This window comes from Epinephelus fuscoguttatus, linkage group LG7 (assembly GCF_011397635.1).
Source record: "Epinephelus fuscoguttatus linkage group LG7, E.fuscoguttatus.final_Chr_v1".
Classification (NCBI taxonomy): Eukaryota; Metazoa; Chordata; class Actinopteri; order Perciformes; family Serranidae; genus Epinephelus; species Epinephelus fuscoguttatus.
In genome coordinates, this window is record NC_064758.1 from 28538826 (window position 1) to 28565683 (window position 26858).

The 26858-nt window shown below is 42.2% G+C and overlaps 3 protein-coding genes across 6 annotated transcripts in view; 2 read left to right on the top strand and 1 right to left on the bottom strand.

Annotated features, from left to right (window-relative positions):
* The window catches only part of nkain4 (sodium/potassium transporting ATPase interacting 4), a 60882-nt gene extending 53532 nt beyond the window's left edge, over positions 1–7350 (top strand). Inside the window, exons 6-7 of one of the 2 annotated variants that reach the window (XM_049580082.1) lie at positions 3717–3801; positions 5960–7350. In XM_049580082.1, the coding sequence (XP_049436039.1) occupies positions 3717–3801; positions 5960–5969 (95 nt within the window). In that variant the 3' untranslated portion in view covers positions 5970–7350. Of the gene's footprint in view, positions 1–3716; positions 3806–5959 lie in introns of those variants that run through there. The other variant, XM_049580083.1, reaches the window with a different exon arrangement.
* A 1255-nt stretch (positions 7351–8605) lies between these two features.
* birc7 (baculoviral IAP repeat containing 7) lies at positions 8606–13126 on the bottom strand. Of its 2 annotated transcripts, none has more exons than XM_049580081.1 (7): positions 12394–13126; positions 11818–11917; positions 11590–11671; positions 11389–11434; positions 10518–10640; positions 9467–9532; positions 8606–8927 (listed from the first exon to the last, which is right to left on the bottom strand). In XM_049580081.1, the coding sequence occupies exons 1-7, from the start codon at positions 12932–12934 to the stop codon at positions 8728–8730; spliced, it is 1158 nt and encodes a 385-aa protein (XP_049436038.1). In that variant the 5' UTR covers positions 12935–13126; the 3' UTR covers positions 8606–8727. The 2 variants fall into 2 exon arrangements, with proteins under 2 accessions (XP_049436038.1, XP_049436037.1); XM_049580080.1 differs by having other exon boundaries at positions 10431–10640.
* Positions 13127–16013: 2887 nt separating this feature from the next.
* LOC125891101 (YTH domain-containing family protein 1-like) lies at positions 16014–24595 on the top strand. 2 transcript variants are annotated; one of them, XM_049580072.1, is made up of 6 exons: positions 16014–16453; positions 17250–17274; positions 18758–18837; positions 19851–21500; positions 21659–21703; positions 21944–24595. In XM_049580072.1, exons 1-6 carry the CDS (start codon positions 16427–16429, stop codon positions 21968–21970), a joined length of 1854 nt encoding a protein of 617 aa, XP_049436029.1. In that variant the 5' UTR covers positions 16014–16426; the 3' UTR covers positions 21971–24595. The 2 variants fall into 2 exon arrangements, with proteins under 2 accessions (XP_049436029.1, XP_049436030.1); XM_049580073.1 differs by having other exon boundaries at positions 19851–21491.
* Positions 24596–26858: the final 2263 nt, after the last annotated feature.

Consider the following 26858-nt stretch of genomic DNA (forward strand, 5'->3'; position numbering starts at 1 on the left):
CTCCCTCTGCCTGGGAGAAACTGAGCTTGTTTCTGTCAGTATTACAGGATCACATGAACTGAGCAGCTGCCAATATCTGTTTCCAAGGCCACTGTCCGCACTGGAGACAATCACTGTCAAATCAGAAATACTTTATTGATTCGCAAGATGAAACAGGGACACGTTACAGTTATTCTTTCAAAGTATATCAGCATAGGCAACACATTCTCACTTCCAGCTTGTTAAATACCAACACTTGGTCAGTGGCCCTACACGTCAAACTGTGACGCTCTAGATACCCTCCAGCATCAGTTTTGGATGTTCATGGATGGTGCATCAATTTACAGTCATTACGTCATTTAAATAAACTCCAGTTTTCACATGAAATCTACAGTTTCCACTCGATAAATAAATAGGTTTACTTCCTTAGGCAACAAAACCACATGGTTAGGTTCAGAAAAAAACAACATGGTTTGGCTTAAAATAAGTGTGTTTGTAGCTAACATAATGTAACGTCACATGACATACGTCTCATACATCACCTGAAATAGATCAATCGATAGATAGATAGATAGATAGACAGATAGATAGATAGATAGACAGGAAAACATGAACTATCACACTGAAAGCATTTTAGTAGCTGGAGGTGGGTTTTTCCTAATTGTTTTTGATGAGAATGAAGCTTTTTGCTCTGACTTTTGCGTTGCGACGCACCTCACATTTCTGCGTTTTAGGCGCCTGGTGTTTTTGCTGGAGCAAAAAACTTCAACTCAAAGTGGAAAAACGCCCCATGTCATCTCTTTTTTTCTTCATCTTTTTCCCCATTGTCCAATCGGATAACTTGAGAGGCAGCATGTCTTCTGTGGTAGTCACGACAACCAGTTTACAGTTGGTAAACAATGGAGGAGAAACCGGTGGTAGCTGTTGCTGGATACTCAGAGCTGTACACACCAACGATGGACAGCAGGTTGTCGAACTGCCCCCGAGTCATCCTAAAATATGCCTGGAAACGACAATCATGGAGGCGTACACCTGACCCTTTTTTTAGGGTCTCATATACCCACACAGATCTCCATTTCCCTGTGCCCAACAAACTATTTGCTGACAGACTCTCACCCTCAACCAGAGCTACAGCAAATCTTTTAGGAATTTTAGGAACTAGATACTTACTACTGTCAAAAAACTAAAATAAATAAATAAACAGTAGATTGATTACATGGGAAGGTTAGAATAAGGAGGTGAGTCTGTGGTTGCCTGGTAACAATAAAAAGGTGCAGCAAGTGGGATTTTTTTTTTCACTAGTGGCATTCAGTTTTTTATTTTATTTTATTTTTTTTTGAAAAAGGCAGTGTGGCGCACCTCACGTTTTTCAACCTGCAATATGCTTCCTGTGCAATCGAGGCCTTCGAATTACATACTAATGTGCGCATCATACTAAAATGTGTGTTAAATATAAATGCAACAATAGTGAAAGTGTTGCACAGCTGAGTGATTGCACAGCATTATTTCCAGCTGTCAGTATTGTACAGTTGAAAATGTAAATAATAAATAAATAGTGGGGATATAGTTGCTGATGGGTGAAATAAGGGGGCCAGTCTATTGAATTGAATACACTGTTTCATGCTGAGTTTTCCATCCTCACTGGCATTCCCTGATCATTTTGTAAAAGTTTGCCATCCGCACTGAAATGCCAAAACATTTGAAAAGTGCTTGAAGCACCTACTGAGAGCGAACAGCCCATTTGAACTCGCAGCTCTCCGCCATTTCATCGCCACAGCTTTTTACATTGATTTTCAAAATGTTGTTTGCTGTTTACAGAGCAAGCATAAAGAACAGATTGCTCAGGCAAGTCTCAAACATTCCCAAATGGTGAGGCACATTAGAGTGAGATATCACCTAACATATGGCAGTGTTTTCAGAATGCTCAGTTTTGTGCCGTTGAAAACACACACACAGATTGTCAGACCTTTAGTGAGCTGCACAGAAGATAAAGGTCAGGGCCTGACCAGTGTGTGTAATAATTAATGGGGGAAAAGGTTCAACAGCTATTAACAGGCTGACATACCTTATAAAGTACGTAGGAAGGATGGAGCACAGGGTTATAGATGAAGCTTTTAAAAGGGTGCAACTAGTGTTTTGACACCTCATATCTTCATTGGATTCAGAGCAGGTAGTGAAAGTGAAGGGCACCTGTTGAGGCTCAGACTCTGCTCTTTAAGATGAGTGCTTATCATAAAATGATTGAACTGCTCTCCTGTGACACATGACAGGAACTTGGCTGTTAATTTTCCTGTCACTAAATGAACATTTGACATGTTTGTGGCACTGCATAAAAAGTCAGGAGTCATTAGAGTTCATCCTCCAGAGACTTTGAATATCTGTGCCACATTTCACAACAATCATCCCAACAGTCGTCACAATACTTCACTCTGAACACTCTGAAAGTGTTGGATTGACAGACTGATGGATGCGCCGACCGACCGGCACCGCCGTCCCTAGGGCTGCGAGTGCGTCTAAAAATGGCAACCATCATTATCATCTGAGTGTATTCCTCAGCACAGCTTATCATAGCAGGGACTGGGTCCCCACCTGCTTATAATGAGAAAATCAGTGGTACAGAAAAGAGCAGGGTGTGTTTGTCTGTGTGGGTGGTGTGTGTGTGTGTGTATATCTGGTGTACAGATGAAATGGAGAATCCCAGGAAACCAGGGCAGGGTCACAGGAAAGGGACAGCCAGCCACCCTGTGGCTCTCTGCGCTCATCCTGCCTACCTATCAGTATTCAGCAGACCACCCCTGCCTCCCCTTATCAGGATGAAACTGATTTGGCCTTACAGTAGTTTCCATGGCTGGCCTGTGTCTCTTTTTTCCCCACAGCTGTTGATTCCCAGAAAGTAACAGATCTGCCAATTTTTTTTTTTTTTGTCATCCTCTTGAACTAAGATCCACTCTTTGTTTGTCGTCTTCTTTCCACTGAATCAGGTCCAATCTCTGTTCCTCCTTTTCCCTCCCCTTGTGGTGTTCACAGCTCCTGGACATGCTGGCCTCTGTCACATGCACTCCTCCAGCCTAATCTCTTTGGCCCCCCCTGTCAGTCAGACTGACAAGCATGACGCGCCCCTTCCTCCCCTCTTTCTCGCCCTCTGGAGCCGCGAGCCTTTCCCTTCATCTCAAAAATATCTCCCTGCATCTGTGCAAAAATACACAACACTTTGGTTGCCAGCGTGTCCCTCTCTCTTTCTCATGCGACATAACACTGGTCTGCTCATCTGCACATCGCCTAGAGTCTGAACTCTTAAGTGAGAAAATAAACAGAGAGGGTTGAGCATTCGGTCGGTGGCTGAAGGTCACCTCTGTTTCTGAGCGATAAAAAGGCTTTGGCTATTTTGACAGCTGGCCAGCTTTCACCTGTTCCTGAGCTTTGCCTGTAGCCGCAGGCAGATACACAGATAAAAAGTTAAAGCAGAGATTTTTTTTTATTATTATTTCTTGGTGGACTTTTATTTGTTAAAAATAAAAAAAGACTTGTACTGTTCTTGGCAAGCTGCCCACCTTTCAACATCCCTGCAATGCATCTGTTCCCACTGTGTCTTTAGTTTCCATTTCATTTCTCATTCATCTGTGTTTTTATCTTCTTTTTTATCGTGCATGTCTTTTAATTTATTTCAGTGTTCTATTCTGTTTTTGTCTGTCTTTTGGTTTGCTCCATAATTTATACGTTTAATCCTTTGTTTTCAGTTGATTTTATTGGTGGATTTGACCCATTCCCACTCTACCATGTCAATGAGAAACCATCTCATCTCCTCTTAAAGCCCATGTATCTGTAAGTATGAATGTGTCACGCCACCATATGTGTCTCTGTGTGCTTTAATTGTGACTGTACGAACAGGTGCATGTGAGTATTCACATTATTTGTTTGCCTTTTGCGGACATGAACAGTTTAGATTGTGGCTGTTTGTATATAACTGTTTCCTCTTTAAGGTTACATCCCAGCAAACACTGAAACGTTAAATGACCGTCATTTGAACGTCAAATCAAGATGCAGCATTACCTGGCCATCAGCTGGACGTCTTTCTTAAGCATCCTAGAAACATAAAAATATGTCCAAATGATAAACTAACGTTGACCCACACAGGACTTGAACCTCAGTGTCCCGGGTGAAAGCTCAGTGCTTTATCCAACTCATTCTACAGCCCTTTTTAGATTTCAAATTTGCAGGAAAGCCCAATCCGTCTTCTTTCAGCATTAGCAGTATAAAAACAAAATTGGGGAGTGTGGCGAAATTTCGCCTACCCACTTTTGTTTATACAGAATGCGCCTTTTTGAGGGCAATGGCGGGCGTGAGACAGTAACAAAATGCGTAGCTCCACGGTGACGTAAACAGTGGGAAGTCGTGGCTGTTCAGTCCTTCAGCGATTTTCTCGTAAGTCGGCCCGTTCTTCATCGTCCCCGTCATTTGACGGTTAATGGCCTCTTCGTTTGCGAGGGTAAGGAGGGCGCGCAATTCTTTGTCTCTCCAGTTGCTCATCTTTACTGTAGTGTCTGTCAGGTTTGCGTTTCCTTCTTGCTACTAGCTGCTCATTCCTGCTATCAGCTGTTTCCTGTTTATCCACCGCCAGTGGCTCGCACATGCGGCGTCATCAACAGCTCCTCCCACAAGTCTTCAACAGCCCCTCCCGTTGTGGAAAGGCGCCTTGTTCTTATTAAACCATAAAGGTTCCGTCAATGTCTACCCTACCCTACGAAGCGGAAAATTGGGCACCTTGGATCAACTCGCCAATCTGGCTCTGTGTGTCTAAACGCTCGCCGGCAAAACGACCCAACATTCGCATAAAATCTGGTAGTGTAAAAGGGGCTTACTTATCTTTATAAAGTTTGCCGGTCTTAATGCCATGTCACCTGACTTTCTAGCAAAGGCTACTTCTCCCATGTGCCACTAACTACAACTTGGATAGACTTTTGGCCCTTTCAAACATCACAGGTTTAAAACAATGAGACAGTCAAACAGTTGATGAATTTAAATTACATAGGCATCTTTTATATATTAAAAAAATGGGCATCGAGTAATACTGGTCTTTGGACCTGAAGTGCTTGTCACAGTTTTACCTTCTGATCACAACCACTTCACAACCAAACAAATAAATTGTCAATAAAATGTTGTATTAAAAAATAGATGTGTAATATGATCAATATTTCCTGATTTAGAAGAGAGGCTCTAAATGGACCTGTATTGGATATAGAAACACCGTCACCATCGGGCTCTCTACCTCAAAACTGCATTGCCGTTTTTGGCGTCCAGCGGTGACGATTTTTGGCCAGGGACTTAACGTCTCTGTTCTACCAGTGTTTGCTGGGAGTGGGATCCCTTGATTTTCCTACAACTGTTCAATAATCAGAACAAGTAATCTCAACTCACTTGTTCCAAAGCTTTTTAGAATTTGATGAGGATCCAGGATGTTACAAAACAACACTGACTCGGAGTGATTGTGCAAACACTTGCTCGGTATCTGGGGCTTTGAGTCATGTCTGGGGAGTAGATGTCTTTCCGAGACATGCTACATCCTGTCAGAAGGCTGTAGGGAGTATGTGTTTGTATGTGTGGGTGTACCAGTATATGTGCATCTCAACGCTGCAGGCAGTAACTGATAGAAGCAAATGGAGAAAAACACACAAAAAATCTGACTAAAATTGGATTAATCAATTAAGTTGTGCAGAGGACTTAATAACAATAAGTCTGGGAAGTCATGTAATAATTCTCTGCCAACATGAGATGAATATTTTATTAGCTTCTTGACAGTTTAATCAGCTCCGTCTCTAATGGGAGGGAGAAAGTTTTCGTCTCCTCCAATCTACTGGGAGTTATATCTAGGAGACATTCATCCAGGGAAGTGTGTGTGCATAAATGTCTGCGTGTCTGCGTGCGAGTTGCCCCAACGAATGTTAACCGTCTTCCTTTCTTTCCATGTTTGTGTTCTCTGCAGGTCTACGTAAATAAGAGAGCGTCCAGTGCGGAGGTGACACAGCGAATTCCCACGGAGACAAAATGGCTGTTGTGGCACAAACATTTCAGTTCACTGGGACACGCCAGACATTCCTCCCCCTCTTGATTTCAGTACTTTAAACATGTCATTTACTGGTGTACTGCCAGGAAAAGCCACCACTTTTCAGTTAGGGTCCATTGTTTTCCAGGGAGGGATGACGGGTTCTGGGAAAGGGGGGATTACAGTGCAACAAAGCCTCATATTGTGTGTTTAGGGAAATATCAATCATTTTCTTTGTATGGAGTTCTCTGCTGAGGTCCCATGGCTTTGACCTGCCCATAATGGTCTAATACACCCCATGAAAATGACTGTATAGAACATGTACAGCATATAAATACATTGTGTGTGTAATCAGGGACTGCCCCAGCTTTCCCAGTCTGTGGTCCTGTGTCTTAGAGGACTCAGTGATTTAGCATGTTATTGCTGGTTTGGCTCAGATCTTGGCCGGAGGGCTGAATTACAGTGGAGCCCGTGGAATGAGCTATTGTGCGCTGCCTGTTTACTTTAGGCCAGGATCTGTGTGCATAAATACACGAGCAAAGCAGGAAGAGGCAGGGGAGTGGAGAGGTAGAGGGTAGAGGGAGGGAGGGGAACAAAAGCACCAAACCTACAGGGGCATCTGTCAAAAATAGAAAATGTAAATATCAAAACGGGGAGGGGGGGGGATTTGGATTTAGAGTTTGAAATGTGAACTATCAAGAACGCAAAGAGGTGTACAAACACAAGGAACAGCATGTGAGTCTTACTTTTATTTCTAGAGTCTTATTATTGCGACTATTCTCACCAACAGCCAAGTCAGTATTTCTGAAGTGTCACTGAAAGCTTTATTTTCACTTCAGCTCTCCTCTAACTACCGACACATCGAGCTCCTGACAGGGGTGATCATTACACGCTCTCAAGCAGAGGTCACACAGCATATTTTTAACTTCAGGAAAACAATAGAAATTGTTTTTACTATTCACATTGCATACAGCAGTGTTGAGTTGTGACATCTTCAGTGGAGGAATAGCGTGGCCTGTACCTGAGTGAACCAGAGCGTTTGTCTCCTGTCAGTTCAACAGTGTAGATTCTCAATGGTGATAGTCTCAGTTGTGATTGTTTTATAGCATGTTTTTTACAGGGTTTGTATTGTAATTATGTGTATAACATATTAAGTAAAGACAAAATAGCAAAACTGATGTCTTCAACTGGTTTGCGTATGAGCCGGTTAAACTGTAACTGAAAGCGTCTGCGGAGTAGTTTCCTACTCAGATTGATTTTATTCTGACCCAGCAACATTTTTATTTGGACAAAAGAACACACACACACACACACACACACACACACACACAGGTCATATCACCTAAACTGATGGTAGCACTTTTTGTTGTTAATGTCAGATGCTTTAGGACTGAAGTCAGATCCCCTGTTGCCTTACCGTTAGTGCGAATCACTACTGCTCTCTGGTGTTCAAAGTGTTCATGTGCAAGTTGTAAGGCCACTGAGTTTCTGCTGCAAGGTCCATGAATCTACACAGTTTGTCTTAAAACTATTTTTTGTCTGCAGATAACAGTAAATCTTAAAATAGTGTTTTTGCTGGGTGATTGTGATGTAGCAGGAGTCGGTGCTTTGCCCTGGTGTCAGTGTTATACTCAGTCTTTATTGTTTAGATCAAGATCTGTTTTTTTTTTTTTGCGCACTACATTTGAATCGAAGCATTTTTAGTATGCTTTTAGTCTGATTATAATTTCTTGGTGCTAAGTTTAAAATGGTCTGCTTAGCTATTTTTTTCCCAGGAATCAAAAGCATCGTGAACAAAGAAGTTCTTTCTGTTTTCAGTCCTTTTTATAGTCAGCACCTAAAAATATCTCAGTTGCGTGTCAGATCCCTCTGTGATATTAGATGTTCTTCACTGCTAGATAGACGGTCCAAAAACTGTTGCAATTCTGAAAATCACCTGACCACTTCTGCCAGCTAATTTCAAAATGATGACAGCGACCCGTTTTGATTTGATTGGTCATCTTTGGCAAGATGCAATAATTTATGTGTCATTATTGTCTTTAAGATTTAACGTTTACACACCCCTGGTAGGCTAACTGGTGTGTGTGTGTGTTAGTGAAAACACAAAGCACCTCATATTGTAACATAATCAGTATTAGTAGTAAATGCTACTATGTAAAAACTAGTCTTCCTCTCAGTGCAATACAGCCTCTCCCTAAAATTTCCGGTGACTGGAATTAGTTGAAACCTGTTACGGTTGTGTGTGTATGTGCTAGTCTCCACTGAAAAAGATTCCACCTGTTTGTAGATAATTCTTTTTCTTTGTATAGAAAGTGGAAAAGATCTCCTTTTTTTTGTATCTCTCTCTTCTATTTTGTGTCCTGTGTTGCCTCAACCCCGTGTGACCTGATTGTGTAATCCTATTTATCCAGAACTGTGCTTTGTGTTCATGTAAATAGGTGTTTGTTAATAAAAGAATGTGCTCTTTTAATGATATTGGGGGTCGTTTAGTAGATGTGTTGTGAAGTGCACTCTGATTGCGAGTAGTAATAATAACCATACACATATTCAACAGCTTAAAATGTTTATAGAAACGTATCTGTCAGCTCTGACAAGCAACCAGCAATAATCTTTATTTTCTGTATCAGTACAAGGTCAAATGAGTACAGAGGAAAAAATTCAAGGCCATTCATGCATCACCTGTATAACACTTGCTTCTCACTACAGCCTCAGGACATGAAAGCACGAACGCTGCCTCTAATGACAGCTCTGCAGATGGGACAGTGACGCAGGCTGGCAGCGCAATCACCACACACAACCAAATGGCCACAGGGGATGAAAACAATGGACACCAGTTTGTCCATGCACACCTTACAGGTTCTCTCCTCCTGCAGCTGCCTCAGCAGCTCCTCTGGGCTGGGGTCCTTTACTGTGGGACCACAAACAGGAAATCAGATAAGCACTCACACTGCATAGAAGCTAAGTTGTGTTAGCAACTCACTGGGGTTACTGGTCATTAAAAGTGTTAAAAAAGGGTTCCCACAGCTTCTTGGAATCCTTCAAAGTTTGTATATTTGAAGGGACAAAAACAAGACCTTGAAATTTGATTGATATATATACATATATATTGTGTGAGACTAGATATTTTCTCAACTTACACAATGTATTGTTTTGCTTTGCTGTTTAATGAGCAAAGAGACCGTCACTGCAACAGCATAATGAGAAGTGTTTACCCATTTAAGCCTTTCTCTCTTTTTAATTGTTGCCTGTGTGCTTCCGTAAAGCCCACTCCTTCTCATTATAAAAATTCTCAGTGTTGTAACAGTAATTAACCTTGCTCTGCGCCTCAAACTCTCCCATGTTGGATTCTTGAATTTGATTTGATGTTTAAGAAGCATGGGAACCCTGGTTACAGGCACAAAAGCTGTTTTTTCCACCTTGCAAATCATAAAGGTGTTGACCTCTGACCTTTCTCTCTGATGGGTGTTTGTGTCCTCACATTTCCAGCACTGGAGCCCTGCCTCGTCTCTGACTCTAAGAACACAAGCATGAAAAAAAAAACATATTACAAACTAAAGTATCCATTATAACACTGATATTTGGGTTATTACTATTTCAGCTCTTATTATTGCACATGTTAAAGGTCCAGTGTGTAGGATTTAGTGGCCTCTAGTGGTGAGGTTGTAGAACTGAAACTTTTCCCATGTGCCAAGCGTGGAGGAGAATTACAGTGGCTGACTTGAAAATACAAATTACCCTATTTGGAGCTAGTGGTTGATTTGTCCGTTCTCGGCTACTCAAGAAACAACTATATACTATTTTGCTGATAGTTGCCCCTAAATCCTACACACTGGGCCTTCAAATAGGGTAACTGTGGAAAATGACAGTGATTCAGCACGGTAATTATTGACACCTCTAGTTGACTGTTACCAGTGGTGGAAGAAGTATTCAGATCCTTTAATAAAAGTACCAATCCAACGATGTAAAAAATACTCTACGACAAGCTAAGTTCTTGCATTTACAGCTCCTACTTAAGTGAAAGTATAAAAGCGTTGTTAGCAAAATGTACGTAAAGTATCAAAAGTTAAAGTACTTGGAACTACTAACAGCTCATAGGCACATGAAATGTGATAAGAGGCCCCAACCAAATAATTTTCTTGTAAGAGATCACGTGTCAAAAAGCTTGGAAACCACAGGTTTAATCTTAAACGATGTATTGTGTTTGATATCGTGTGTTTCATGTAAAATATTAATCTGAAAAGTAAGGAGTTACTGTAGCTGATATATGTAGCTGAGCAAAAAGTACAATATGTTTCTCTGAATTGTCCAGTACAAGTATAAAGTAGCAGAAAATGGAAATACTCAAGTTAAGCTACAGAAATGCACCATACTTGAGTAAATGTACTCGTTACTTCCCACCACTGGTTGTTACCTCTGCTCTGTGGCCCACTCTGTCTGTCCTCCTGCTCCGCCTGCAGTACGTCAGTGACCAGGTCAGATACAGAAGTGTAGTGCTGACCTGTCAAAAGGTACTTGGTCTGGACCAGACTCTCCACCAGGTTCGCTTCAAAGCCCATCTGCAGCACAGTCTGCACCACGGGGGAGAGCATGGCCGAGGAAGCTCCCAGACTGCCGACCATATCTGGGAGACAAGAGGAGAGGAAGAAGTGAGGAAAGCGAGAATAGTGCTAGAGAATAGCCACAGATCTACCTCCCTTCTAGATGACACATTAACTATAAGCAACCTATCTGATAAGTGGGGACATTAGGGGGACACATTGTGCACCCTGCCTTTTATATTTCAAACCACAGACCTCTTGTGTTAATCTGCTGAAATGGATTATAATTGTAATTCCATCATTGTATGGAATAATGGCCCTCTCCCGCCTGCCATGCAACCATGGGCAACAAATGGTTTCCATAGCACTCTGTGATTACTGCAATTCTATCGCAAACATTAGCTCAGATAATTGAACATGCAGTTATTTCATTTTCAGCAGCCTCCCAAAGAAAGGTAATGGAGCTGCTTTGTTCCAGAGAGAGCCTGTTCAGAGTCTAATTTCAGATTTTAAGCAGTTGCCTGGTGCAAGGTGTGCTTTGTGCAAGTGGTTTGCACCAGGTTTGTCTGAGAAAACTGGTTTCAGCCTTTATTTTATCCATTTGCACAACCTGCAATGCGACTCACGATGTTTGCTCCACCTTTCCCCTTTTGTGTGAACAAGCACGAGTGGATGTTGACACTTTGATTCTTTGCACGGCAGGATACACAAAGATAATTATTGGCATCAAAGGCTGCTATTTTCTTATCCAGGTCTACCTGTTAGGAATAAAGGTTCTTTCTTGTTACGCACCCATCATTCCCTGCCTTGTTTCAATTTTATATGACTTACCGTTTCTGGATCCGATATCTCTGCCTGTGGAGGTCTGTGATCCACCCTAGAAAAGTAATCATATTTTGAATTTGCAATGAAAGTCATGAATGATTTAAATGCGGCAATGACAAACTGTCACTTATCAGTGTGTGGTTATAATGTCTGCTGCATGCAAAACAGACTTCACTCCGAGAAGATAAGGGGGATAAAGGCTCTCACCACAGTCTCACCCAGATGGAAATGAGCATCCTGAATGTTGCTGATATACTCCTGCCCTCTCGTCTGGATTAAAAACTCACATCTGAGAAACAGAGATGCTGTTTTATAATCTGCCAAAGCATGTGTGCAGAACACAAAACAACTTGAAACTTGAAAAAAAAAATTTGGCTAGTGCAAAAACCGGCAAATGATTTCTTCAATGTGCTTTGTGACAAGTCCTGCTGTTACCGTGGAAACCACTTGGCATGTTCCTGCCAGGGGTCGTCTCCTGGCTCCCAGTTTCTCAGCCCTCCATCACAGTAGAAGCATTTGACGTTGTCTCCGTGACCTGTCAGGATGTACAGGACCAGAAACTTTACAGCTTTACACAAATCAGTCCTGTGCTCAAACTGAAACCTGTAAAAATGACAATTAATCAACCCCTCTTTGACACAGACTCAGTAAAACTAACCTTTGTAGCTTCACAAAGGCACCACCCATTGTAGTGTTACTTTATTTGATTGCATTATTTTGTCTTGGTTGCCATGATATTGTGTCCACACTCTGTGTTGCCTGAAGCTGTGGAGCCCACCTTCTTTAGCAGCCCCAGCTTTGTCCAGGTTGTTCTGTCCACAACATCATGACTCAGCAGGACAATTGTATCATGAACTCTCTCACAAAGAGAGATCACTCTGGCAGTGACTGGGTCAGAGCTGAATATTTCACTGAAATACACTCATGGATGCTCAGATTGTCGCTAATTATTAAGACATTAAAGAAGGAGGATGTGAATGTTTTAAAGATGTATAGTGATACAATGAGTACCTGTGTAGAAGAATCCTGCTCTGGCGAGAATATCTGGCTGGACTGAGGCCTCAGTGGGCCAGTTGTGGTAAGTGGTGAGTCGGGAATCCTCCGCCTCCATCTCTGGGTACACCGCTTGCCCAGCTGTCCCCTGGTCATCCATAGTCATCCTCTGGAGTTGACTCAACAGCTGGCCGTCCACAGAGTCTGAGGAGCCAAGTTGGAGAGGAATATTTCCCACAGCCCGGCCCTGTATGAAACTGCAAGCGGGGAAATGCCTCTTGTGCTCGGCGGCCGGGCTGTCCCCATGTACCCAGTGTCTTAAAATCCCTCCACAGCAGAAACATTGGACTTTATCTGCAGGGCCCAGAAAGAAGAAGCCTGCCTTGGCCAGGTCTCCAGATGTGACAGGCGCATCTGCCGGCCAGTCGTGAAAAGTTCGAAGCCTCTCCCCTTCTCTTCGCATCTGAGGCTCCTCGAGGATGTGCAGCGTAGTGCTCCTGTCATCCATCATTCTGTGGCATGTAGGTTTTCCTTTCTCTTCTTGTCCTGTACCAGTCATCCCTTTTGCGACCCATAGTGGAGCGCACACTGAAGGTGAGTGCAGCACACCAGCTGAAATAATATGATCAGCTGTGGGGGCCTGCACAGCGGCCTACAGGAGACTGCTTTCCAGAAAAGCCACCAAATGCCAGAACGTATGCTCATTGATCCTTGAATGAATGAAAGCCTGAACATGCCATGTGGCTCCGCCTCTTAGGGAAAACCATGTGAAGCATTTCAGAAGAATACTATGGCTTCACAACAGATGTGACTATTGAAGGAGACTACAGAGTTTTGAAAAACAGCATAAAGCAAAATGACAACAGAGAGCTATAAGTTTAAAGGGACAGTTCACCCCAAAATCAAAATTACATATTTTTGCTCTTACCTGTAGTGCTGTTTATCAGTTTAGTTTGTTTTGGTGTCAGTTGTCAAGTGTTGGAGATATCGGCCGTAGAGATGTCTGTCTTCTCTTGAATATAATGGAACTAGATGGCACTCGGCTAGTCTTGTCACGATACCAAAATCTTTGTTTTGGTACCAATACCAATATGAATTTTGATGATTTTCGATACTCTTCGGTACTTTTCCTAAGGAAAAGTCCTTTTGGATACAAACCAGACTTTCTCTTGTCTTTTTTCACGTGCGCCAGCTGCGGATGTTGATACAGGTGTTGTCATACACACCACTTGTGCAATCTGTGCTCCAATAGGAACAAGAAAGGCGTTTGTGTGCATAAATGAGTAAAATAAATTAACTAAATTAATGAATTGAATCAATTTCAAAGTACTGGTATTTTCCAAATGCAGTATAGTACCGTTTGCAATACTCTAGTACCGCGGTACTACTTTAGTACCGGTATACCGTGCAACACTAGTTAGCAGCTGATGCACACTTCTGTTTGTGCAGTGATATGTTTGGCGGGTGCAGTTTGGTAGAAAGAAAATAGTTCCTACATGAAACTGCTCACAACAAGGTCTGTGGATTATTTTGAGTAACCAGGCCATGATTTCTGGAAAGAGACTTTAATGGTGAATATTTCAAATGAATTGGCACTTGGAGCTCCACAAGCCGAATGGAGAAACGGCAGACAGCTGTGCGGCTGATATCTCCAACACTCTGCAACTCACACGAAAACAATCTAGACTGATAAATAACTCTACAGGTCAGAGGAAAATATGTACTTTCAGATTTTGTGGGCAAACTATCCCCTTAACTTATAACGCTCCACGAATACAGGGATTTCAACAAATGCCAAAAGACTTCATCTCATCTTTGAAAGAAAACTTGACCTTTCAAAGTATTACAGGCACACAAGTGGCTCTTTTTTGTATATCCTATAGGTCAGGGATGTCAAACTCATTTTAGTTCACAGGCCACACACAGCCCATTTTGATCTCAAGTGGGCCTGACCAATAAAACCATCACAAAATAACCTACTATAAATATCATCAGCTCCAATTTTTCCCCCCTTCTTTTCGTGTAAAGAAGTACAAGTGCATTCTGTAAATGTTCGTCCTTTTACAAAACAGACAAACAGCAAGAGATGTCTTAAGAAAAATAAGTGTAATTTCAACATTATGGCTCAGTTTTTCCACTTTCTTTTGAACTGATGCTGCTGATTGACAATATTTTTCACAATGTTTAATGTCAGTAAGTATTTATTGTTATATCAAAGAGCTGAATTCTGGTTAGGGTGGACTACTCACTTTTAAACTTGCTCCTAAAACTTGGCACCTCTTAGCCTTGTCATCTAGTGCGCCGGATTGGACCTTTTGACAGGCAGGTACTGGCCCACGGGCCGTATGTTTGACACTCCTGCTACAGGTCTTGACTCTGATCTTTCTCTCTGCTGGGTGTTTGTGTGCTCAAGGCCTTACAGGATTGCTCCCTCTTTTTGCTAATGAGGATGAAGGAGTTAACTGGTTAAACACATAAAATAATAAGCTGCATAGTCACACTTCACAATACTGGGATTTGTTGTGCCAAAAACTAGCTCAAAAGTTAAAATACTTGGAACCGCTAACAACTCATAGGCATGTGGCATGTGATAAGAGGCCCCAACCAAATAATTTTCTTGTAAGAGCTCACGAGCCAAAAAGGTTGGAAAGCACAGGTTAATCGTTTGACAATGTATTGTATTTTATAAGAATTTAATGTGTGTTTTATGTAAAATATTAATCCGAAAAGTAAGCCGTTACTGTAGCTGGTAAATGTAGTTGAGCAAAAGTACAATATTATTCTCTGCAAAGCATATGTCAATACTGATCATAATACTGAGAAGTTTCATTGTTGGCCAAACTTTTCAATGCATTTTTAGGGTGTTAACATTTGAAACAGCTACACAAGATGATATTGTATCTGCTCTGTATACTGTCAGAATGATGAGGTTTAATAAATCCTGAAAATGACTAGCTATAAACAGTTAGGGTTTGACCTTTGACTGTTTAGGGAGTTGCGTGTGCATTGCTGCCTCCTGGTGGTGAAAGAGAATAACAACTACTGTAATTTATTGCAGGCCAGAACCTAACCAGTTCATGATAAATTGCTTGTCATGATTAACTTGAGTTATTCTGCAGGTATAAGTTTCAACCTGTGCTCACACTGTGACCACACACTGTCACATTTACAATACAGATCCTATTTAAAATACCCTATGTATAATTTTATGTCTATCTCAGTGGGGTCACCTGCAGGATGGACTGCATCCACATTTGGGATTTGACTGACACCTTGAACATCTAAATTTACAATGCTTACTGTGGCTCTTTTGTTCTACCATGTGTCATTTACATTCCAGTAAGTCTCACATGAGCAGAGCTGAGCTCATCTGTATCAGATCTAAGGGGCCCTGGAGTAAAACCACACTCAGTCTGCTGATACCTCCTCTGGCGTTGTTTACACCCACAGAGGCTGCAGAAATAGCACCATTATCAGTACAAGCAAAGAGAAGACTTTTACTCAAGTGTCAGTGTTAGTGATTTGGGTTTATTGCAGTTGGCTATGTGTTAGTTAAATCACAGTTATTAAGGTCCTCACGATGCTTCAAACTTTTGCCACCCCGCGGGGAGCGACGTGAACTGCAGCGGCGGCTCAAAGCCCGGATGGAGCAGCCATTGGGGAAGTGTACAGGGCTTTAACGTAACTGAGGAGGGCTCTCTCTCTGGAATAATAAAGACAAAGTAAAAGGCGACCGAGGGCAGAAATATCCAAGCACCGAAAGGTCCACTCGGCGATACATAACGTTAACTTGAAAACCCGCACCAGGACTTGACTGCTTTCGGACACAGTATCCGAGGCGACAGACTTGAACTGTGGAAGTTGGGATACGTGCACACAGCGGAAAATATACAGCTGAGCCTGCGCTACAACTACTAGCCACACGCTAAGCGGCACAACTAGCCACATAGCTAACTGTAACTGAGCTGTGAACTTGCTTTCAAATCACGGGGCTTGAACTCCAGTCACAAGCTCAGGCTCTGTGAGAATCCAGGGACTTGCTTAATGAATTATGTCTGCCACAAGCATTGACCCTCAGGTAGGAAGAACGATGTACCTCGCCTGTACAGACCTTGCAAGCTAGCTGCCTGCTAACGTTAACGATTTACTGGGCTACGGCTATTCATCGGAAGTGCTAGCTAGCCACTAACGTTGGCCGGTGCTTGCAGCTAGCAAGTTAGCTACATTCCGTTAAACGGTTAAATGTTTGTAACGGACATCCAATAATGGTGACACTAAGTTAAACGTTAGCGTGTAGCCCGTTGTCAAACGCATCTTTAACTGTGACCATATGTTTGTGCCACCAACGTAGCAGGAAAAACTCCCCACCTATGGTTCAATACGTGAAGCTAACGTTGAAATAATTAAACAGAGGTTCAAGCTAACTTATTCAGTGAATCCTAACTTTTTATTGAACGTGGTACAAACACCAGCATTGTCTCTAGGGTGACCCAAATGTATTCAGGCTCTCATGGCAAACTAAGTTACAGCCTGCTGGCGTTTATAAAGCCATTTTAAGAGGGCTAGTTAACGTTAGCTAGCGAAGTTGTGCCTGATTTAACGCTAACGTTAGCTGGTTGATTAACTAACACAAGTTACACAGCAATTAAATTACTTTCACTGTTGTAACCAACTGTAAGTACGCACAGCTTCCACACACTAACGTTAGATATATGTTTTGTATTGCCCCTGTTCAGGAAGTGGTCTTAATGTTCAGCGTCCCAGCAATACACTGCTTACATCAGAGGCTGCTCTCAATCTGTGTGATATCTTAAATCAGCTGGAAATAACCATGTCCTCTCCTTTTTCTTTTTAATGATCCAACATGGCTGCAGAGATCAAAGGGACAAGCATCTAAAGGTGAGTTGTGGCATCACAGAGGGCTGAATCAGGATCATTTGTTTGTTTGTTGTTTAGTCTGGACATGCATGCACCAGCCCTGCATGGAGGTGGTATGAGACAAACAGTATCAGGGTCAGGGGTTTAATAATTGAGTGGGGGCATACTGGGAGAGACAGATACATTGGAGGACAACATCCACCATGTCAGGTGGAACTGTGGGGGAAAATACTATATTTTTTTGTTTGCCAATAGCATCCATGTTGAGAAGATGTCCAAGATGCTCATCCTCAGTTTTACCTGCACAATGCTAATACTGTCTGTTGATGCATCTCTGATGTCTTGGCACTTAACATATTTATTTCCTGAGGTGATGGCACACCCAAATATGTCTTTTGAGTATGACATGCACAACCATTGTAGCCTTAAGAGTTGTGAGTAAAAGTATTTCATTTAAAAAAAAAAAAAAAAAAGGAGATTATCTTGGTGTCAAGTGTGAATTTCACTTGCTACTGTCCATCTTTATTCTGAGGATGTTCTATTAATATTCCAAAACATACACTGGTTCTGTCTCAAGCCTTGCGGCATGCACATTGTTTGTGCATATTAGACAGCCCACCTTCTGCTCCTACATTAGCCATAGTGGTCCCTGATCTAGGTAAGAAGAGTTTTCCTGACCGTGGACGAGTGGCAGGAAGGTGCTCTCATGTGTGCACACCATTTTGACACAAAATATGACAGTTTCAGACACACATATCAGACACTTTCCAGTGGTTTGAGAAGCTTCCATGGTTTTGGCCCCTTTAAGCTGACCCCAGAATCCTGTGTGAGGGGCTAACTGCAAAGATGTATAGCCACCTTAAATCCCTACAGGTATATTATCCAAAAGATGTTACTATAAATCAGCATTCACAAATATTTAGGTGTGCAGGGAGGTCCAGTCTCACTCTTCTGTCAGTGTCCTTACTAACCCCAGCTGTACATAATGATTTACAGGTAATTCACTGACGTGCGCCTTGGCGACGTTGTTGTTATGGCCTCGTAATTGTATTCTTGATGCTATTCAAGTCATCTTTGATTTACTGCAGCTGGTGAAGGAGGTGGTGTGACAGGCAGTTCTTGACTCACGTTTCACCTGCAGGCCTCGCTGGCAGCAGGCCACAGGCTGATTCACCTCCAGGCTTGGCTTGACATGGCTCAGTGATTTTAATTTCTGGAGAACACATGCACATACAGGAGGGACAGACGGATTTGAATACTACATTTGTGTGTTGATTGTATTAGTAAATCTTTATGCAGGATTATCTTTAAATCTGTTGTGTGCTGTGTTGGAGCTGACCAAATTGAATATGCAGGGGTTTTTTTTACAACATAATTAAGCCTTGTACACATCATTTCAGATGTAACACAAGTTGATAGCTAACACAACTATTGTTATCCGTTTATTTAAAAAACAGAACATGTATGTTTAAATGTACATTAATGTGATTGTGTTTCGTTGCAGTGCAAAATGGTTCACTGCATCAGAAGGAGACTGTCCATGACAATGATTTTGAGCCATACCTCACTGGTCAATCAACTCAGGTAAAGCCCAATTTCTCCATCTTAAGATAATAGTTCAGAGAACTGCAAATAATAATAACTATAAAAAAAATAATGTAGCATAGATGGATTAGGACTAGCTTATGTGGTTAAATATAGTTCTCACATTTTTTGTGGAATGGATTCTTATGTTTCTCTGGCAAATGTGTTCACAATCACTTGTTTATGTTTACATTGTTCAGCTTTGTTGTCCTTGTTTGTGGCTGTTATGTCTCTGTGCAAGTACATTGAGAGCAACAAAAGGAGTCACATTACTTGTATGTGTATACACTCACTTGGCCAGTAAAGCTGATTCTGATGAAATAAACTGATGAGCTAAGCACTGGACTGTGTGCCACTGATAGGCTTTACAAAACTCCTGTTAAATACAAACACTTCAACTTTAGTTTATTACAATAGAAATTTGTTGAAACATAACCTCTAATATGCAGGATTGTCAGATACTGTTTCTAAACATGCTCTCCAGGGAGGTGAAAGTAAAATCCAACCCCAGATTCACTCTTGTTTGGTGTTTCGCCTGGCTGTGTCTCTTGGATGCCTGCTGCTTACAGTCTGGCACCTGGTCACCACCTTTTTAGAAAGCCCTTACCTCACCTGAGCAGAGCGCTGTGGGGGTGCACACCTATAAACATCCCAAATACAAAATTAAAAGAAAGTAAGAAGATACAGGCAGAGGGCAGAGTCTCTGCAGGAACACACACTTCTAGTGGGTCATAAGTGATGATAGAGAGAGATTACTTCTCTTTAAGGCGACACATTTTTTTTATGAAATTCCTGCATAGTATATATTTCAGTTATGTTGAATTATTGCCCAAATCTAAAATGCATGCAATATGTTAGGCACTCATGTTAAGTGAATTTAAAAAAACACATATAAAATAGATATTCTATATAGAATAGGGTCAGGAGAGTTTTATTGAAATTATAGATGTGATTCAACTTTAACTGTAAGTCATTTGCTAACGCTGTGGCTCTGCTGACATTCATTCATCCAGAACAACAGCTACCAGTCCATCACCGACCCCTACCTGTCCAGCTACTACGCCCCCTCCATTGGATTTCCGTATCCCCTCAGTGAGGCTCCCTGGTCCACAGGCGGGGACCCCCCTATTCCATACCTCACCCCCTATGGACCCTTGAGTAATGGAGACCATCACTTCATGCCAGACACGGTGTTTGGCCAGCCGGGGGGCCTGGGAAGCAGCATCTACCCCCACAGGTTTAACTTTTTTCCTGAAAACCCTGCCTTCTCTGCTTGGGGCACGAGTGGCTCCCAGGGCCAGCAGACTCAAAGTTCAGCCTACGGTGGCAGCTACAGCTATCCCCCCAGCTCCCTGGGGGGCACCCTGGTGCCTGACGGTCAGACGGGCTTTCACAGTGACACCCTCAACAAAGCCCCCGGTATGAACAGCCTGGAGCAGGGTATGGTCGGCTTAAAGATCGGCGGGGATGTCACTGGCCAGGGGTCAGGAGTCAAGGCTGTGGGATCTGTGATCGGTGGACCGGCAGTGGCAGCCACAGGGAATGGAGCCACACCTATTGGAATGCCTCCACCCAAACCCACCTCCTGGGCAGCCATCGCCAGCAAGCCCGCCAAACCACAGCAGCTGAAAGCTAAGGTGAAGCCTGGGATGCCCAGTCCAGGGGGTGCTCTTCCCCCGCCACCCATCAAACACAACATGAACATCGGGACCTGGGACAAGGGCCCAGTGACTAAAGTAGCCACAGCTCCACTGCAGCAACAGCAGCCTCTTGGTCTGCCTCATGCCATGCCACCTCAAGCCCCCATGCAGCAAGGACCCATGCAGCCCCCACCTCCCCAGTCTTTGGTGCAGCCCCAGATGCAGCCTATGGCCTTACAGCCCCAGCCCCACCATCACCAGCACCATCAGCCACCACCTCAGCCCTACCAAAACCACACCCAGCCCCCACAACCCCAGACCCGTTGGGTTGCCCCACGCAACCGTAACCAAGGCTACGGGCAGGGTGGCCCTGGCCATGATGGTAGTGGTGTAATGGGTATGGTTGGTGGTGGGCCCGGTGGCCCCCAAACATCTGCCAGCCAGGGACCTGGTGGAGAGTCTCACCCAGTGCTGGATAAGCTGCGTGCCTCCCATAGCTACAACCCCAAGGACTTTGAATGGAACCTGAAGAATGGACGTGTTTTCATCATTAAGAGCTACTCCGAGGACGATATCCATCGCTCCATCAAGTACTCCATCTGGTGCAGCACGGAGCATGGAAACAAGAGGCTGGACTCAGCCTTCCGGGCCATGAATTCTAAAGGCCCCGTGTACCTTCTGTTCAGTGTCAATGGCAGTGGTCATTTCTGCGGCGTGGCAGAGATGCGTTCACCAGTGGACTATGGCACCAGTGCTGGTGTTTGGGCACAGGACAAGTGGAAGGGCAAGTTTGACGTGGACTGGTTGTTTGTTAAGGACGTGCCTAATAGCCAGCTGCGCCACATCCGCCTGGAGAACAATGACAACAAGCCAGTGACCAACTCCCGCGACACCCAGGAGGTTCCTCTGGAGAAGGCCAAACAGGTGCTCAAGATCATCGCCACCTACAAACACACCACCTCCATCTTTGATGACTTCTCCCATTACGAGAAGAGGCAGGAAGAAGAGGAGGAGGTGCGCAAGGTGGGCACAGTCATGTCACTGTGTTACCTTAAATTTACCAAAAATATCTATTTGGCACCCTTGATTAAAATATAAGTGTGTTCTTGCTCTTTTTTTCCTCTTTATTTGTGTCTGAGTGACTAATTTTTCTGTTTCCTGTTATTTGCTCCTTTCGACAGACTTTTGAACCGTCTCCGATACAGAACCGCTCTCGGTTGGATCAGGTAAGGAACTGTCATATCCTCCCACCAGCATTAAGAGCTTAGTCTGACAGTTACTGTTGATTGCTTTTGATTGTGTTGTTAACACAGAAAGGTTGAATTATTTTATTATCTAATATTTGATCACTGCTTTAAATAGATATATGTAGACCTCATCAAAATGCTTTCAGTTTATTGTGCTGTTAAGTAATATTTGAATGTCTAATGTTTTTTTTTTGTTGTTGTTGTTCTTTTTCCTAACAGGAGCGCCAAAACAGGAATAAACAATAGAAGACATTTATCCTTGGCTTGATCAACAGTTACACTAGGACTTTTGATTTAAGAGACAGAAGAATATGAAAATGCAACCAAGCCCTTCATTTTTTTTTCTATTTAATCCTGGTGAATCTCTGCCATTGTCGAGACTTGTGCTTTTTTTGCCCCATGTACCACCCACTTCTTGTGCAGGGATAACAAGCTGATTTAATGTTTTACCTAGCCACCACCACACTCTCTTTAGTTCAGTTTTTTTTATATATATATATATATATTTTTCTTCCCGTTCCATCTCGTACTCTTCTCTCACCAGACTGGTTTTCTCTCTCCTGCCCCCAACCCCGCCTCTTTCCAATTGAATCAGGGTTTGACTGCACCATGGAGAAAAAAAAATCTGCCACTTTATATTTCAGTACAATCAGGAACGGATGTGTCCTGCCCCTTTTTGTCCATTTGGGGGCAACATTGCCATGCTTCAGAGGTTTAACTGTGCCAACAGGGTTGGAGGATCCCAAAGGCAATGTCGGACTTGGAGCTGTGCGATAATAAAACTTCAATGGTTTATCTATTTTTCATTCAGATCAACAAAATCTCTATTTTTTGGCTTACTACTGACAATTTTCATTTCAGAAACCTGTTTTCTGGAGCCTTAATGTTTTTTTTTTTCTAATTATTGGTGACTTCTCAAAAGAACTGCTCAAACAGTGACACTGCTGGAGAAATCAGGGATAGTGTGAAGTCACACGGGACTCGAGACATTTCTGAGGAGGAATTGCAAAGGCCTCTGGGAAAAAGAAATAATGGATGTGTCCTCCACAACCAGAACTCTCACCATTTAAGTCAAAAATTGTACTATTGACATCCCTCACACCCCTCTGCTTTGCTTTCTTTTTTTATGTTTGTCTTTAAGGGGTCTTTTGTATGTTTCATCAGGAGATTCTGCTTGTGTACGCAACCCAGTCTGAGAGAATTGTCGCATCCACCATTTTAAATTGTTTTATAATCAGAATTATGTAATGATGTAACTGCTACATTGAATGAATTGTTGCTTTTGCATTTTTTTGTTCCACAAAAGGGGGGGAGGGGGGTTCACATATTTGTCCATTCACCATCATTCTGTCTTAATCCTCTTGTTTTTTTGTTTTTTTTTTTCCCCTCAAATTTGGTTTTGCTAAGTCTATCATGTTGGTCGTAATGCTAAGCTTTAACGTAGGAGCCTATATATTCATGGAGAAAGCCTAAAAATGTATAACCTAAAAATTAATGTAACTGATTTACTATCGAGTAAGAAAAAAATAAGAATGAAATGTGGTTTCTGTGTGTTTTTTGGTTGTTGTTGCAAAAATAGTTTGTTCTAAACTGAAACCATTGATTATGATACAGTAAAGTACTTTCAGGTATGTTAACGGAGAAAAAAAAAGATTGGATATTAAAAAAAAAAAGTCACTAATAGATGTGTGTGCCCATGCATGGCAAGCTGCAATAGAAGAAGTCTGTTGGAAAATGTCAATATTGTCCATCCAGCAGCTTGTCTGTGAGTGGTGATATTTAGTTAACGGTCCTTTAAAGGACAGTGTCCCCCCCCTCCCTGTTCTCGTGTCAGTCGTTTCAGAGCATTCAAAGCAAGAGTGCAGTTTGTTTGTTAGTGAGCGTTTTGAGATCAGCGGGTTCTCTCTCCTCTCGGTTATTTTGAAACAAGACAGTTCAGTATTTTGTGGATTTTGAGGTTACCATGATGCAGAGAGGAATGCTGCTAATGGACACGGCTGTCTCTTTCATGTCGAGGGATCTTTTCACATTTTGTGTATCTGTGTAAGAGTTGAAAATCTGATGTCATTTCATGGTAACCTGATCAAACATTCAGATCCTAATTCACAATTTTCTGTTTGAAATATTTGAGCTGAAACTGATAATTGTGGCCTGAAGTCATTCACATTAATTTGTTTGTTCAGATTATGTTAGACGGTGTACATGATCTATTTGATTCTGTCAGAGTTTAACCCCGTTGTTGCGTTGAGATGGCAGAAGTTCTGCACTTTGCTGAGGTCGCTCGAATGCGAGTACGAACCATATGCTCCACAGTCATATTTCCAGATGTGTGAAGCTGCATTGTATTTTTTACCCGGCCAGTGTATCCCTTGTTATCTATAGAGAACTGACCTCTAACACGATCCTCTCTCCTCCATCTCCTCTCCTTTTAAACCTGCACTAATCAATAGCTAGGTTGATCCAAGCAATATGGTGAACGCCCTTCACATGTTTGCCTTCACCAACACCGCTCTCTCCAACCAGCGTAGAGTCAGGGGGCAGGTGAGGAGCAAAAGGATGCCACCGAAGACTGAGTCGCAGCCGCAGCCGTCTTTTGCCTCAGGAAGCATGAACTGGTTGTGATTATGGTACAGGGGCTTGTGTGCACGTTAATGATAACTGTCAGATGTGTGTTGCAATAGAGGGATGTCAGGTTAGCCATGAAAGTATATGTATCAACACTACGAAAAGGATTAATGACATGAAATATTAAATAAACATTGATTATCTTATAGACCACAGTTGTAGTGGGCATAACTTGTTCAAAAGATCTATCTTGGTTTTTCTTTATAGAAGAAATCAAGCCTTAATAAACTGTCCATTCAGAAATCACTTTGTCTTGATCTCATGACTTCTCTGTTAGTGAGCGAACAGCCATCTATAGTGACCTTATACACAGAGAGGACGCTCTGTTGGGCGGCACTAGTGCTTTAATGTCACTGCAAGGTTTTCTCTACTTGAATTGTTTATTTCTGTTGTCTTTTTATCATGCGTGTCATACTGTATTTGTAAATACATGAGAGCAGACCTCTGTCTCCACAGGCTCAGGTGGTGTTCGACAGAATATGACCGCGTGCTGCATGGGATGAAAGTTGATGGTATTTAAATGTATGAAACAGATAAAAAATGGCACCTGCGTCATAGTATTTCATGTTTTAGTGCCTAATGTAAATACAGAAGCTTTAGGTTTAAATCCATGCACACATTTGCCAAAACTAATTTTTGATAATCTGTTTTTTTAGCCCAAGGTGACCTGTTCACATCCTGTTTCAGGCACTGGAAATGTTTAACAGTTTTCAGCACAGGTTTACAATATATTTGTTCCACACTTGTTAAAAGGGTTTTCTTTTCTTTCTTTGACAGGAGCTCTCCGTGGTGCTGATTTCCAGATTTGGAGCAACTGCTGGTGGGAAGTAAAGAACACCATCTGGAGTAAAAACCCTGTGAGTGATCTTTCATAAAAATGGTCAATATAGATTTTACTGGCGTTAAAAGACATATGACTGTAGCATTTTACGCCACACAATTTGATTTTCACACTTCCAGAGGAGTTCATCCTTTTCCACTAGAGAGAGTTTGTCATATCTGGTGCGAATCTTCCCCGCAGGATGCTAAAAAGTTTAACATTTTCCTTTGGTAAAAATAATTCACATCAGATGTAGTTGCTGCTGCGTGCATGGTGCAAAGTTGGCATGACAGCTGTGTACAGTTCCACGTGAAATAATCACAAGAGAATCACAAGCAGAGGACTCAATGCAGCTCAGGCTTTATTTGCTGTCACATCATTACAAGGCTTGCATTAAACTGAGACAAAAAAGGCAAAGAACATCACATTCAGGCTCTCCTCTGTAGACTCAATCTGTAGTGTGTATCATAAAAATATTCCGAACAGAGACCCTGCAATTCTTGATTAAGTACAGACATATATTATATTTTAGTTATTTGCATTTTAAATATAAGAATGAATGATCAAGTGACATTATAGGTGCCAACATTGAGCACTAGATGTACACTATGTGACAAAAAAAAGCCAAATTCTCCTATTTATGGTAAATTTGATCCTATTTTGCTCATATACTGGTTCTTACTGAATGCAATTCTTACATAAAAATATGTGTTAAAGATCTTAAATTTGTCATTACGCTATATACCTCTGAGCTGAATTTAATATACTACATTTCCTGCAAGAATATGCACTGTGGGATTAAATCTTACCCAATATTCTACCTCAGTTATGACTATAAAACTAGAATGAAATGTGATGCAACGGTTAGTTTATTTGATTTAATCAGGTATTTTAAATCCTGCAGTCTTCACTGAGCCACAGCTTCAACCATGCGTTGTCAGGGAGACGCCTGTAGGTGGCATTGAATCACTTAAATCTCTATATGTTGGCTCCATCCGCCTAAACACTGCAGCCATCGTCAGTTAGTGTCCCTCCGAGGCTCCTGGCTCTGCTGTAGGCCTGAGGTTGGAGCCACACGTTGAAGGTGTGGTGGACTGGAGCTGCTGCTGGCCTACTTTTGCCTATGAAATAATTTATTAGAGCTGAGACTGCAGCCTACACAGCCTTACTGTTTGCCTCTGTGATATTTTATAAAATAGTATTTCAAACTGGCACAATAGGGCTGCGATGGACTAAAGAAGCTGCCGCTCGGGCGCGTAAAGATGAGGATTGATTTAGCATTAATGTACTAACAGCGGCGGGTGTTTCCGTTATCAGACACACACCGTTTGCCCGTTTAATTTGTAGGCAGACGGTGCATCAGAGACATCAGCCAATATTTAAAGTCATATAGGTTTAGGCAACATTTTAAATATGAACATTGATTATTTGCGTACTTTATATTGAAGTCAGCTCCCCCACTTTTAAATTTATTGACCTTATCCCTGCTAATAAACTGATTTTCACTCCCAAGAATAAAACTGCGTATTTAAAAATGGAGCAAACCTTCCCCAGGTTCTACATCTACCAAAAATATTAGATTTAGTAAAGAATATCATAAATGTAAATGATCTATGAAAATGTCTCCGTAAAACCCAGAGGTAGGCCAGTGACCTCACTTGGCGAAAGTCCAATTGTTTTCGTAAACCT